Source organism: Actinia tenebrosa, unplaced genomic scaffold (genome assembly GCF_029948245.1).
Source record: "Actinia tenebrosa isolate PJP-AT-01 unplaced genomic scaffold, QUT_ActTen_1.0 PGA_scaffold8__29_contigs__length_14323225, whole genome shotgun sequence".
NCBI classification, from domain to species: Eukaryota; Metazoa; Cnidaria; class Anthozoa; order Actiniaria; family Actiniidae; genus Actinia; species Actinia tenebrosa.
In genome coordinates this window covers 2154431-2169342 of record NW_028292585.1, presented here as the reverse complement: position 1 = coordinate 2169342, position 14912 = coordinate 2154431, and the positions used below count along the sequence as shown (strand labels likewise).

At 37.6% G+C, this 14912-nt stretch overlaps 3 protein-coding genes across 7 annotated transcripts in view; 2 read left to right on the top strand and 1 right to left on the bottom strand.

Moving 5' to 3' along the window:
* LOC116294355 (uncharacterized) overlaps nucleotides 1-1216 on the top strand; it is a 30965-nt gene extending 29749 nt beyond the window's left edge. The window contains exon 40 of the mRNA XM_031701939.2: nucleotides 243-1216. Coding sequence (XP_031557799.1) covers nucleotides 243-380 — 138 coding nt within the window. The 3' untranslated portion in view covers nucleotides 381-1216. The remainder of the gene's footprint in view (nucleotides 1-242) is intronic.
* On the bottom strand, nucleotides 100-6406 carry LOC116294356 (protein-cysteine N-palmitoyltransferase HHAT). 5 transcript variants are annotated; one of them, XM_031701945.2, is made up of 11 exons: nucleotides 6345-6406; nucleotides 5708-5917; nucleotides 5024-5088; nucleotides 4840-4950; nucleotides 4140-4334; nucleotides 3442-3672; nucleotides 2750-3072; nucleotides 2394-2429; nucleotides 2089-2290; nucleotides 1805-1946; nucleotides 100-1699 (listed from the first exon to the last, which is right to left on the bottom strand). In XM_031701945.2, exons 2-11 carry the CDS (start codon nucleotides 5907-5909, stop codon nucleotides 1605-1607), a joined length of 1602 nt encoding a protein of 533 aa, XP_031557805.1. In that variant the 5' UTR covers nucleotides 5910-5917; nucleotides 6345-6406; the 3' UTR covers nucleotides 100-1604. The 5 variants fall into 5 exon arrangements, with proteins under 5 accessions (XP_031557805.1, XP_031557802.1, XP_031557800.1 ...); XM_031701942.2 differs by having other exon boundaries at nucleotides 5708-5945; nucleotides 6345-6389; XM_031701940.2 differs by lacking the exon at nucleotides 6345-6406 and adding an exon at nucleotides 6197-6338 and having other exon boundaries at nucleotides 5708-5945.
* A 73-nt stretch (nucleotides 6407-6479) lies between these two features.
* Nucleotides 6480-13968, top strand: LOC116294357 (UBX domain-containing protein 1). The gene is made up of 12 exons (XM_031701946.2): nucleotides 6480-6651; nucleotides 7215-7268; nucleotides 7789-7865; nucleotides 8241-8406; nucleotides 8994-9030; nucleotides 9251-9345; nucleotides 9637-9691; nucleotides 10122-10186; nucleotides 10777-10848; nucleotides 11101-11152; nucleotides 12041-12160; nucleotides 13596-13968. Exons 1-12 carry the CDS (start codon nucleotides 6599-6601, stop codon nucleotides 13815-13817), a joined length of 1068 nt encoding a protein of 355 aa, XP_031557806.2. The 5' UTR covers nucleotides 6480-6598; the 3' UTR covers nucleotides 13818-13968.
* Nucleotides 13969-14912: the final 944 nt, after the last annotated feature.

Sequence of the window (14912 nt, the reverse complement as noted above, 5' to 3'; positions counted from 1 at the left end):
TTCTTGTAAGCAAGAACAAAAACCAATGTACGCCGGGCCATTAATAATTATTATTCGGTTTAATTAAACAGATTATTTAAAATAAAATAGACAACACCGTTTAAGAAAAAAATGTATATTTATTTAGGTTCGTATCTTGAAAGCGGCACTAATCAACAAACGTCGCACGCGCAATACTATACACACCTGTAGGTGATTGTCGAGAAATAATCCGCAGTTATAATTATGTATTTTATTTTCAGATTTTCGTGGCCAATTCTGACTCAACGACTGTCAAACGAAATAAATTTCCAGCGGCTCTTAAGACCCGATGGTTGAGAATCCTACCACGAACCTGGCATAATCACGTGTCCATGCGATTAGAACTCTACGGTTGCTAGGTAACGTAGTGTTGTTAAGCAACCTAGTAGCCTAGGTAACCTGTGCTATCGCAGTGGTAATCTAGGTGACTAGGTAGGAGAATGGTTACAGGGTAGCCTAGAATTTAGGAAACCCAGTGGCTAGGGAGGCGAAGGTGTTGCTAGGTAACCTAGTAACCATAGAAACTAAAGTGTTTGTTAGGTAACTTTATCCGAATTCAAAAGGCAGCACTTTGAGAACAGCACCAAAATTCTGAATTTTTTTTAGTACTCCTTTGGTTTGTGGAGCATTTTCATGGATTTTTGTCTTTTGTTTGACGTTGCGCTCGTGCCCAGTCCACTAATTTTCAGGGGAAAGATCCTGGTACGAATTTGAGCGTTTAATATTTTTTAATATTACTGATATAAATTTTTTCTAGCCATTCATAACTTTAGTGGTTTCTTTCTTAGCTTATGTAATCAAAGCTGCCTCACGCTTGTCTACCGTCATGCTTTGCGGTCATTATAGTGTTTCTATAGGTGGGCTACCTGTGTACATTTAATTGACGTAACGATTTTTAAAGCACCGTAAAGCATGATGGGAAGACAAGGGTTATTATCAACATTATTATGTGCATATTAGTGGATTGTTGTTTATGTAGAGGAGTTGCGGGGAGTTGAACGATCACGTGATGGCAGCCATGTTGGATGACAGGCGCAAAAACAATCAAGAATAATGCACTGCCATCCAAGATGGCCACCGGCACGTGATTGCGCATGTCCTCTATAGACGGCCGTTGTCATATTAACTATAGACGACTATAACAGAACGTGCTGAAGTATTTATCGCATCAAAATAAACTAAATTTTTCTAATTAGTTTATATGACTATGCAGTTAATATACATTACATAGACTGTACAATACATACACTATAATATCTATGTTAAAATTAGGCAACTACTGGATGAATACTTCAAAGGATTGGAATTACGATACAACATGCTTTGATGACGTGGAAGTGTAACCTAAGCTGGATGTTATTGATCTTTCATGCGGGTGACGTCTTTTATCTTTTCCGTGTTGCAGCCAGTCACGTGAGTTGACCTCAAATTCATGTAATCCTAGCTCTCTACCTTTGCTCTACCATTTCATGCAAATCTGAATGGAAACGAGCTTCATCCTCTGGTACACAATGGAAAAGAACAGAATTCTTTCTTGCCACTACGGTTAGGATGGGTAAGGATGACCATGGAGTCTTGTAATCTTACCATTGGCCGCCTTTGTAGTTGTTTAAATCGATACTGGTTTGTATCGAGAAGTAAAGACAGGTCAAACAAACCAACGATGAAGAAGGAAATCCTGAAAAAGAGGATAAATTAAATAAATACCTCCCGTGCTTACTGAATATCTTGACCCAAATACAACCGCAGACCATAAAGTAACGTAGGGATTTAGTTTCTTTACCTTGGTAGAATACTCTTCTAACAAAGATCGTCACAGGTCGTGGTCCAATCAAGAACACCATGTTACTTAGAATCAGACCTGAAAGCGTGACGGTGCAGAGTGCTGCACGGATACGACGACGCATGCGCAACGATAGATGCTCCTACGAAAAAATGGAACATAAAATCAAGGGAGACAATCTGGTTTAGCGTTCCAGGGGCGCAGTTACGTATAATGACGTAAAAATATATTGACCAATAAAGGAAAAGGCATATCAACCAATCAGTATTGTTTTATAAACATACCTCGACTCTCATAACCAATGGTGACATTGCAATGTTCTCAGCAAACCCTTCCACGGCCACGCCCAACCAGTTGGGCATAAACCACCACAGAGTGTCAGGATTGCCGCCATGCCACGCCCATACGAACCCAAAAGCCAAGAATGATCCAAGGAGTTGACGAAAAACCCCCTTACGGGACCCTCCCATGGGTACATAGATGTACCTGGTATCAAGATCAGAATTAGTTCATAGACTGGAATTGTATTGATAGGAGTGTATATAGATTCTTGGTAGATACAATAAGAGTAGAGAATATTTTAGCTCACCTCTTCATCCAGATGTTTAGACCACGATCGAAATATCTGAAACATTTCAAAAATTGATTTTCAGTATTAATCTTAAAATAGATTTCGTGCACTGCCACTGTAGCGGTACGGTCAGGGAAAGAAATTGACGACACCCATTAATCTTGCGCTCTGTGATTGGTCCAATGGTGTGTCGTCCGTACCGTGAACGTGTCGTGCGCATTGACGCTCCTGAGTGCATTTCGTGACTGTCACGGCAACGGTAAGGAAACTCACGAAACCTATTAATATTGCGCTCTGTGATTGGTTAATTGGCATGTCAACAATTCTGTCCCGTGACCGTGCGCAGTGAAATTCAATACATTACTAGACAGTACCTCCACATATCGGTGAACGTGTACAAGGACGACACACAGCGTGGTATCTGCGGTGGATCCAGTCGATCAAGGCGAGCAAAGATACGAGACAACTGATACAACACCACATACTTAGTGAGGAATATATGGAGTTGTGAATAGAACAAGGCAGCTAAAGACCAATTGGATAAATCCATGAAGACAGGAGGTTCATGAACTATAGCTGAAGAGTAGACGTAGTGTAGATAGACCTCGAAACATATGTACCACCAGAGCGTACGGAGAGAGTCCCAGATGAGAGAGAGAATTTCTTCTTTTGTGAATGGACGAGGTGGCTGATAGAACTAGAGAAACACATAAAAAATAAATAGAAAAGAGAGAAAAGACATTTAGTTCCAATTAGGTTGTTACTGTCATGCTTGTACTCTGAGTCACACACATCTTATCTTCTGTGACATCGAGTGACAAAATCTTGGAAGTAGGAAAAATGGGATTAACATACTGGGAGTGGGAATTAGAATCCTAAGGGACCGATTCTTCTAAATCCATCAGATTTTAACAATACTTAGGCTTTGAAATTAATTTGACCTATTTAGTTCCCCATCATGGAAACTAGAATTCTGGTCTGTGGACAATCAGTATCATGGTTCCACTCGCATGTACCTTGTGAGACAAGTCAAAGATTACCAAAACGTTAGTTATAAGCCACTTACTTCTTTGTAAAAAGTATCGAACATCATTACTGGTCCATTATTAAACAGAGGAAGATAGAAGTTGTAAGACAAGAGGTTGAAGAAGGAGTACGAAGATGCTGGCTCTTTCTCTTCAGTGTTCTTCTTGTGTGAACAATGGTCCAGACAGAAACTTATTGAGCGTAGAAGAGACATGAGTGAGATGAAGAGAGTTAAATCTCTGTGCTGTGAATCATTCGTCAGGTACTTATACTGTGAAGAAGAAGGAAAAAATCAAATTCTTATGCAAATAATGCCGAAGTCTGGAAGTGTCTGCCTCTACCAAAGTGTACAAACTATAAGGTGTAAAAATGAGTAAATTGGAGCAAACTTGTATCACTAACAGGTGGGAGTATTCAGGGTAACCATTGGTGGAGGGATACAAAGCACCTAGATGTTGGTTGGTCTCACCACTGGACTTCCTAAATTTCAAATGGGACAAACTTCTTCTTTATATGGAATATATTTTTGCAAAGATGTGCCAAATTTGAGATTTTTTGGAGGGAAATAGCCATGTGACCTTAGGGTATAATGCTTTACTATGAAACTCCAAGATAAAATACTGTACATGCTTGGAAAAAATGGTGGGAAAATGGCAAGTATGTTCTTGTTTCCAGAGCACACTTTATTTTTGGTTTACCAAAAGATGAATGGCAGATGAGTAGAAGAAAAACAAGTACCTGCCAATGTCGTATGTCATCCATCTGTAGAGAAGCAAGAATCGATAGGGCAACTCCCCAGACAGCTAGCACAGACTGTGACAGTGAAGCAAGGTACATGATGCAAAGGTGGACCAACATGTAGACTACAGGAAGAATGCCAAGAAGATATACCAGGAATACTAAGGTGTAGACCAGGTAGAATAATGCCTTGAACTATACAAAAATACTGGGGTGATCATGATGTATGTCATTATTGATCCAACCTTTCTTAATGTTTTTGTTTTTTTTGTTTTTTGTTTCATGGCTTGTGAGAACAATACTTTGTCTTGAAGGGAAGGTGTAAAAGAGGTTCTTTCTAGGGGAGGGGAGGGGAGGGCAAAAGAAAAGGAAGGAGCAAAGAATGGAAGAGGGAGAAAAGAAAATCCAGTATAATATTTACAAGCATATTTAAAAGTTTAAGAAAAAATTATAAACCTCCAGAAGGAAATTGAAATTACCAAGGTCGGGGAGGGTGGGCTATATTTCAAGAGGTAGAGGGTATGATTGTCATCATTTCTGCTCTTTCATTGCTGTGCCAAAGAGTATGAAGCATCTGCTCACAACAACAAAACCTATGGTGGAGAAGCACTGGATGGAAATAGCCTCTAGAACAGTAGGAAAATCTCGCCCCTGAGGGGAGGGGTACGAAAATTATCATGCTACACAAACACATTATTACCTTAGGGATATAATATGAAATAATAAATCCTCCAATAGAATGAATTGCTAAAGATGACACAAACTCCAGCTTTAGGCTAGACCAAAACTCCCATTCCATGTCCGAAGAATCCTGAAAAACAGAAAATAAGTATTTCTCAGTTGGAAGTTGAAGCTTGGTTTAAAAAAATTAATTGACAAATCACCTTTTCTCTTCCAATGATTTTCCAGCCTTTTGAAAAATCTTCAGGATAAAGCTCATCTTTATGTTCTAAAAAAGAAAAAATCCTAGTATACAAATGACATTAACAATTTTGTAAATGGTTTGATTAAGCTGGAAACTATTGTTTGTTCATTGATATTGATATCACTGTAAGACCACTGGTTTGCTGTCAGTCTAGCTTCTTCCTAGCTGCTTTGTGTTGAATTAAGCAAATTTTGTTGATTCAGTTGTAACAGCTGTGCAAATAGAATACTCTGTATTTTATATTACTTTCAGTTATAATGAGCAACATTTTGTTTAATTATCCACCGTTGGAAGGAGCACCAATCATTTACTACATTAGGTCCCAAGGGGAGAGGGACAAAGTAGTACTGTGTCACTACAGGAGAGAGTAAATACTACTTTTTGCCTGGGGAAGGGTGTTACAGGAAAAGATCAAAATTTGATCCATCTCCCTTATAAAGAAAGTACTCAATGGAATAGCCCTCCTCATTCCTTAGCAATTCCAGTGCCAGATATTTCTGGACACGTTTGAACACATACATACAGTTGCCCAGGATATAGTATTCAAGAACAGAATCATTCTTCCTGATACTCTGGAGCAGCTAGAAATTAGCTTCTCTCTTCTGTGGGAAAATTTTCCAGAGCTGCACAATCAAATACTTACTATTGGATACTACTACAAGTATATACATCATATAGGCCACAGTTCCAAGCCAAATAACCCAGTTCAAAATGGTCTCAACCAAGGACAAAGAGACGTAATGAAACTGTTTGATCTTTGGTTCATTCATTCTGGAAGATTCCTTTGTTTCAGGAGTATCTGATGTTGGATCCTTGTTCTTGAATCTGTTGTGTGTTGTTGCCATTGTAACGACTGAAATTAGGAATCCTGGTTAATAATTCTGAAAAATATAAATTGAGGTGATGTTGGTGGGGTTGGTAGCTAGAAATAAGTTTTTCCTCTGGATTAACGAGCTCAAAGCCAAGAATAATTTAGGGATACTCCTCCACACAAGCAAAAGCAAATTCTATTAAGACTTAGTCTGCACAAATGAGCAAAAAAAATCATTCCTACAACGTGATATTTATCCATTGAAAATAGATTACCATACAAAAGTGCATAAAACTTATAACAACTTTCAAACTCATTTACCATATATTCTGGATCCCCCAAGCTAGCTAACAAAGGCACACAGTATTCAATTTTTGTCCTTATTTATATAGTTAAGTAAGGTCTATAGCTGACGTGTCTTCATTTCAGATCCTTCAATTACCTTCGTAAAGATCAAGATATTATTTACCTGATGTACTCAGCTGTTTTATCTTCCTGTTTATCTACTTCCGGCTTTAAACCAGACTCCTCTCATAAAAAAATCACCGGGAACTAGAGTGTAGACTGAGTACTAACTAGTACCGCTGACCATAATAACGCGGGCTTTGTTTCATTTTCGTGAAAGTTTCAAACTTTTTGCCGGAAAAAAGTCGAAAATTTGTGAATTTTGAAATTATTTTTTTAACTTTATAGTTTACAAATACTAAATTCTTGGACGTAGTCATGCCGAATGAAGTTGAGACTTTAATGGAAATGGGATTCCCAAGAAATAGAGCGTAAGAAAAACTTTTAAGAAAGACCTTAAGACTCATTTGTTTAAACTAGCTTTTGAATTATAATTTATATATATTTTACAGCGCTTAGAGCCGACTTGTATAGGCGCTATATAAATCATATTATATCATTATTATATTAAGAAATTCTTGTAACTTTATTCTATTTTATGAATGAATCTTGGTTTTGAAGTAGAAAAAAACTAAATTATGACTTCAGATTTATATTAAAAGTTTGAACTCGTAAAATAGATATTTTAAGTATGTTGTAAAGTGCTGGTTTGATATTGAAAAGACCGCGAAGAAATATTGGAGTGTATTTAATTTGTTTGATAGTAAAAGAATTCAAGATTATCAACACCAGCTGATAAACACCCTTATGTTTCCAAAATTGTAATACATTATATAGTAGGCGTTATAAGTCTTCTTATCCCAGGAATATGCTGACCACCATTACCAAACAATTGAGGGATTAATTGCTTCAATGTTTAACATATATCGATTATTTTCATGAGGATGATGATAATGATGATGATGATGATGATTAATGTGTCACATATTTGTAGAGAAAAGGCCTTAGCAGTCACTGGTAACCAGGGAGTGCATGTTGCTATGGACTGGTAAGTAAATAAATAATATCCAAGCATGATATTGGTATAGTTACTGTTGTACTTGAGCTGGTGAAAAGCTATAACAATATTTTTTATTTTTCATAGAGTTCCTGTTTCTTCCCTTTCTCCCCCTCTTGCATGCTCTTTTACTCTTACTATAGAAATACATTCAAATTTATAGCCTATTCACATTTGTGCATTGTAGTATCTACTATTTTTACTTGTATATTTGAATAGTACAATATCGCTGTGTTCCCTGATTATAGACTCATTTACCCATTATAGACTCATTCACTCAGGGTTAGCTCAATTTCATCATCATAATATTCACAAATACCAATGGTAAAGTAAAGAATGCACAGCTTCAACAATACAAACACTTTGAAATTCCACAGACCTTGACTGGAATACATGAATATTCTGCACAAAATCGAGCCTAACCCTGTGCAACGGAGAACTCAAAACTAGAATATTGGCTGTGCTTTTATGATTATATTTATAATAGTTCATGATTTATTTATTCTTGTAGGTTGTTTGCCCATACAGATGATCCTGACATTGATAAACCCTATAAGCCTAGTGAGGGCCACACACTAGGATCTAAAGGTACAAGAGCTTTTCCACAGGAAGCCCAAAAGTAATCAGTCAAAGAACATAAACCATAAAATGCATGATCTGTCTTGTGCTATGTATTTATTCGATTTTTCCATTTTCTTTGTTAAATATGTACTATCTTTTCCATAAAATGCAAAATCTCAAATTCACAATTTTCCATACATCAGTTCACTGGTCACACACAAAGCACTCAATTGATGATGCAAGTTAGTCCTTTGTAGCCTTGGTTGAATGCTTCGTAATTTGACCAGCAAACTGATGTATGGAAAGTGGTGAATCACTTTTATCTAATGTTAGCTACCTGTGTTCACTTCAATCAACAACCTGCCATAAAATAAGTTATTATTGTATGATTTGATCTTCTAGATGATACAAAGGACAGTGAAAGTACAGAAAAAACAGCAGAGGATTCAGCCAAGGCAGATCAAGAAGGCTCCGAGAAGGCTGAAACAGCTGCAGAAGGAATGGAGACAGAAGTATCTGCTGATGGTGCTACATCCCCACAACAGGCTAGATCTCTTGTGTGTGAGGAGTAAGTAAACAAAAACATTTTATACCTTTAGAAATAAAGCATGCATCAAGTGTTAGTTGTTCTGATTATTAGTCAATCAAACAATCAGTTAATTAATAAACCAATTAATTAAACCTCTAACTCAGCTGGTAGAGCATCGGTAGTACAATTCCGAAGGTCGTGGGTTCAATTCCCAGCGAGGTCAGAAATTAATTTTTCCGAATTTAATTCCAAGGGCTTTCACCCGGAATAACCTCGTTCCCAAGCACTATAACTTATCTATATTTCTATATCTTCACGTATTTCATAAGTGCTATGCGGTCCACATATTCTCAAACCAATTAATCATTCAGTCAGTCATCTGTCAATCTGTCAGTCATCAGTTGTTAGCTAGTCTGTTAGTCAGTGAGTCTGTCAATCAGTTTGTCAGTTGTCACTCTGTCAGTCATCAGTCATCAGTCATTGCTCAGTATTTCAAACAGTCATCTTTCAATCAGTTGTCAGTTAGTCAGCCAGTCAGCCAGTCATGATGGGTTCAGTGTCCATCACCCAGCACACTGGATAAATATTTATTAACACACACTATTTTCTTTTTCATCTTTTTTCAGCTGTGGAAAGAAAATGAGAAATGAGAATGAAGTACAGGTATGACTACCAGCCGCAGCCTCTTGATAGACTTTTGCAAAGTGTGCTTCCCTTTGTGTGCCAAATTCTCGCTTCACTCACTAAAAAACTCCTTAGGAGAAAAGAGAGGTTGACTTGGGGCAAGTGTAGTCTCTTGAATATCACGACATGTATGGTTCCTTAGGTTGTTACCATTTCATATCCTACAATCCCATTTTTCATTTCTTTATTTTTATTTCAGTTCCATGCGGCAAAGACTGGTCATGCCAACTTTGCTGAATCTGTAGATGAAATTAAACCCTTGACTGAAGAAGAAAAGAGACAACGGCTTGAAAAGTTTGTACTTATCTCTGATATTTTATTAAAATAGAATTACATAATAATATTAATAATAATAATGATAATAATACTGATAATAATAATGATAATAATAATGATAATAATAATGATAATAATGATGATAATAATAATAATAATGATAATATTAATCATGATAATCTTTAATGAGGATACCTACATCACTATCAGTGATCTAGGTATCCTCATTAATTGGCCCTAAAACAATATCGATATAAATATGTAAAATAAATTATAAAACTATAAAACTATGAATCTATATGTTTCTAGATTACAACAGAGGATGGCTGAAAGGCGTGTAGAAAAACAAGAACAAGAGAAAAAGGTTTGTGTATAATGGTGTTGAAAGAAGCTACAGTATATACAGTATACTGTATATTTAAGTCACCCTTGAGTTCAGTCGCACGGACTCAAGTCACCCGGAGTTGTGGTTCGGTCACCTGTAATCCATGGTTCAGTTGCCCAGATTTCATTACTTAAGGGAATTGTCAAACCAATAACACAGATATAACTTTTTTAGCAGTAGTAAAGCTTTATAAAACATTTTTTTTGTAAGGCATTTCAGAATAGATATGATTTGAGAGTTACATTAGCATTCATTGATATGGCATATCAATAAAAATAATGAGTGGTGGTGTTTGGTAAGATGTTGGCAGTGAGGTAGGTTCGATGATGGTTGTTAGTTTATGATGGTTGTTAGTTTATCATGGATATTCTCACATTCATTTGTTATATTCTTGCCTTATCTGTTGTAGGAAAAGATAGAAAAAGAAAAAATGAGACGAAGAACAGGCAAAGAAATCACTGACATGAAACACAAGTAAGTCTCAAAACTGTCTTTAATCATGTAGGAACTTGTAGCTAAATTGGATCACCGTAAAAAGCTTTGTGAAACTGACGTTTCAGACGTTAGTCCTTCATCGGAGTAAGTGAGTCCTACTAGTTATCACCGCTCGTTTTTCTTTAAGCATAGCTGCCTGACACTTCTTTGTCTGGATATTGTAATTATCGGGAATCAAGGTTGGCATGGTGGTAGCACACTTGCAAGTCTTTACCTGGGCCTCTGCCTCGATTCCCAGACTCGGTACATGTATCTAATTAAAATAGAGTTTATTAGTTCTCTTCCGTGATTCAAGGGTTTTTTTCAGGGTTCTCTGGTTTGCCTCCCTTCGCAAAACCTAACAAGCTAAATTTAAATTCAATCTGTGAGTTAGCGGTGCCCTGACTTTGATCAGCCCAGAGGTTGTTTCAGGGGATTGATGAAATTTGAAGGTTGTAAGTTTGATTCATTGAAGTCAGCAAACGGCACAATCATGATCACCAAATAACACATCTATGCCACTGTTTCACAGTCTCACAAATCTGCTCTTACAGTTGACATGTTTAATACCATGCGGTTGGTTTTCACAGAATGGAACTGGAAGAGGCACGTAAACTTGCTGAACTGAAGAAGAGGGAGAAACAAGAGGAAAAACTAGCAAGGTATTTTAGAATGATTAAGTATACCATTGCTTTGAAACAAAGCTACTCAGGGGATCCAGGAGGGGGGATGGGCTGGCTTGCCACGCCTCTTTGGAGTTTAAAAATAATAAGAATAATGTATAAGGTTACTACTAAAAAGAACACCTTTCTCTAACAGTCGCCCCCTTTAAATCATTCTAAATCTGCAACTGATCTGATTGGCTTATTAATAGTTCTGATGAAGATTAGTATGCTCTCTGATTTCTTTTTCAGACAAAGGGTGAAGGATCAAATAGCAAAAGATAAAGCAGAGCGATCTCAAAAGGTAGGGATATTTTAAAATGTTAATTGTGAATTGTAAAGTGTTGGAGGTGATATAAGAATATTCTTTTCCCCACAGCTTATATTTTTAATTTGTTCCTGGCTTTGGACCATCCATGATCCATTTATCCCATTCCATCCATTCATAAACCACAACTATCTATCCTTCAATCCATTCTGCCCCTTTAACCATTTGATCCATATATCCACCCATCCATTGATCCATCCATCCATCCACCCACCAATGCCTCCGTCCATGCATCCATCATCCGTCCATCCATCCATCTTCTCATTCACCCATCCATCCATCCATCCATCCACCCATGCCTCCACCCATGCCTCCACCCATGCCTCCACCCATCCATCCATCGCCCGTCCATCCATCCATCGCCCGTCCATCCATCCATCTTCTCATTCACCCATCCATCCATCTAACCAACCAACCAACTATCAATCTATCCACCCCTATATCAACTCATGCATCCACCAATAGTTCATCCATCCATCCATCCACCAATAGTTCATCCATCCATCCATCCATCCACCAATAGTTCATCCATCCATCCATCCACCCATAGTTCATCCATCCATCCATCCATCCATCCACCAATAGTTCATTTATCCATCCATCCACCAATAGTTCATCCATCCATCCATCCACCCATAGTTCATCCATCCATCCATCCATCCATCCACCAATAGTTCATCCATCCATCCATCCACCCATAGTTCATCCATCCATCCTTCCATCCACCCATAGTTCATCCATCCATCCATCCATCCAATAAATACCCTTCGTTGTTTACTATCTTTGCACCGTTAAAACTTTTTCTTTCACTGGTTTTATCGTTTTCTTCCTTGTTATTAAAATGCTTGGTCATTTTAAATTCAGTTTGGTAAAAGTAATCAAGACAGCAGTACTAGTGGCCAGCAGCAGCTGCAACAGCCTAGTACCAGTCCTGCTCAACCCATACAAACCGAAAAGAAACAATATGATAAGTGTAAAATACAGGTATGTTATTGATTGCCGAGTTTTACATCGTGGAAGGACTTTGTCCAAACCGAACAATCGTGAAAAAGATGCATTGAATATCTCTATTATAGGGCTCCCGTTGATAGCAGTACTTTTGTTACTGAAGGAAGGGAATACCCTGCTTAAGGTGACTGCCTACTTTTGGAAATTGATTTAAGCTTTTCTTAAAACTTCGATTTTCCGAATTGAAATTTAATGCTGATTCCAAATCTGGAAAGAAAAATAGGGTGTCCCGAGCTCGTTTTCGAGATAATCAGCATTTAATGGGAGCCTACGCACGAGCTTTTGGAGTAAAAATTGCGCCACCGGAAGTGATTAGAAAAAAAAAAAAAGATTCATAAGATAATAGTTATTTACAGACTATATGATTGCACGAACGAAGGCTAGTCAATCCTTCTACAATAATACATGGATATTTTCGACAAAAAGACAGAGAGATACATTGATTTGTCATATTTTGTAGTTTCGGTGCTCTTAAAAACTCTCATAAAGTCGAACAAAAATCCCTACAAAAATCTATTTTTTCACGTGTTCCTGATTTAAACTTTTCCTAAAATGTTGATATAACCTTGATTTTTAGGAGTTTTTTCGAATGAGCTATCAAAAAATATAGAGTCCCGTGCAAAATTTGAGGGTTTTGCCCTGTTGAAGCTCAAAACGCGTATGGTTCTTCAATAAAATCTTGTAGATTTTTCAGCGGTTTTTGAGCGCGCGCACATCGTGGGCTCAAATCGAACGTTCAAAAGTAGGCAGCCACCTTAAGTAAAGGTTTTCATTCATTCATTGTCCAGTGATTTTTTGTTTATTCAGTCAGAATTGGGCTGCCTTTGTCTGGCTCAATGTTATAATACAATTATATTATCCAGTCTGGTCAACAATTGTCCAGTCTCCCCAGTCCTTTCACTTGATATTAAACCCGGCAATGGTATACTGTAAATATGTCAAAGGAATAGGACGTCGATTGTGGACCAGGGGATGTCAATCCGTCTGAGATTGACCGTTGTCTAGGAATCGACTAAAGAGTAAAGTAAAAATGCTGGGAATGGGAAGAAAAATGGAGGGGTGAAAAGAAAACAAATATAGACATCCTTAACAGTAGGGGGGGGGGAGTTGGACATCCTTAACAGTGGGGGGGGGGGGAGTTGGACATCCTTAACAGTGGGGGGGGGGGGGGGGAGTACAAAGTACCTGAAATGACTCGAAGAAAGGTCAATTTTCCTTGTCCTATAGTGCTACAAGCGCTATTCTTGGTGCATAAAAATCATCCAGGTTGAGTGTGCAAGGATTCGGAATTTTGTCAAAAAATTTCAATTTGAATATCGTCATAAACATAAAAACCAACGAAAACGGGTCAGTTCAAAAGACTGGAAACTACATGTATGTCACTAAGCCATATGTGTTTTCGTTTTTACAGTTTCGATTAACGAATGGAACAGTAATCACAGGCTCGTTCCAGGCGACAGACCTCCTATCCACCGTCCAAGAATACGTGTCCGCGAACAGGACGGACGGAAGTGCTCCATTCACCCTTATGACGTCATTTCCGCGTAAAACTTTCACGGCAGCTGACATGAATACGAGTCTAAAAGACGCCGGCTTGGTCCCGTCAGCTGTGTTAATAATCACGAAATTATGAGGCGTGCCCGTAAATATAATAAGGTGGTCAGCAAATTTCCTTGATTTGATAGATGACGTCATTTCCGGTATAATATTGAGTGAATCGTAAGGTTTTGTTGGATCTAACATGTTTTTTTAGTGAATAAATATGTAAGAAATTATCAACAAGATACTTGTTTGTTCGTTTATCAGGGCAAGTTCTCGAGCGAGCGAGAAAAACTTTTTGACAGTTATTGGGTAGATGCAATCTATCGCGACAGTAAAAATGTACTTGTCTTGCTTGTGAAGAACATGTAGTTTTACAAGGGTACGGTTACTTCCAGCCCGCCAATCAGAGAGGGGTCCAACAAAAAAGACTGTATGTAGCTAGGTACATAGATAGTTTATTCACCTAGTTCTGTTCAAATAAACTCGGTACTTCATTCGGCAATGGAAAATATACCTTTTACGAATTTTACTTTCATAAAGCGAATCTTAACTTTTGACATAGGTTCAGAAAAAGTCTGAGCAAAAAGTAGTACGTATTTGAATATAACAAAGAGGCATAGGTTTCCGATCAGTACCGTAAATATCCGGCGGCGACCTCGCTGCTCAAATACTCGCGTCTCGGTAAATAATAGAGAGTTTTAGATTTACGTTCACGGCAAACGTGAAACGTCAGTTGACCAGTGAAAAATTCTTTTAAATTACTGAAAAAGAATCGCAAAAAAGTCCAAGTAGTGGAAAAACAAAAGAGTATTTGCGCTTGATGAGAAGGTTTGTAAAAGGTAAAGTAAAATACACGAAAACTATGAAAACGTGGTCACGTTTGCCGTTTGCGGGCAGAAAAAACTCTAAACAAATCTAAAACTCTCTATTACCCAATATTCACTTCGCCGTCGGCGAATAATTGTTTATTATTGCTTATTGCCATAGTTGATTATCCTCATCGTCCTAGATTTTGGTTACTAAAAACACATTTAAAGAAAACTGCTTTATTTAAATCTGGAGTTTGTTATTTTTACAAGAATTTCACGTGTTTTTGAATCAACGGACAATAGTAAAACACCTTAGGTTTTGGTTCTGGTACCAAGCCGTCAACGACATCACCAGTCATAAACATTTCATGACGTAT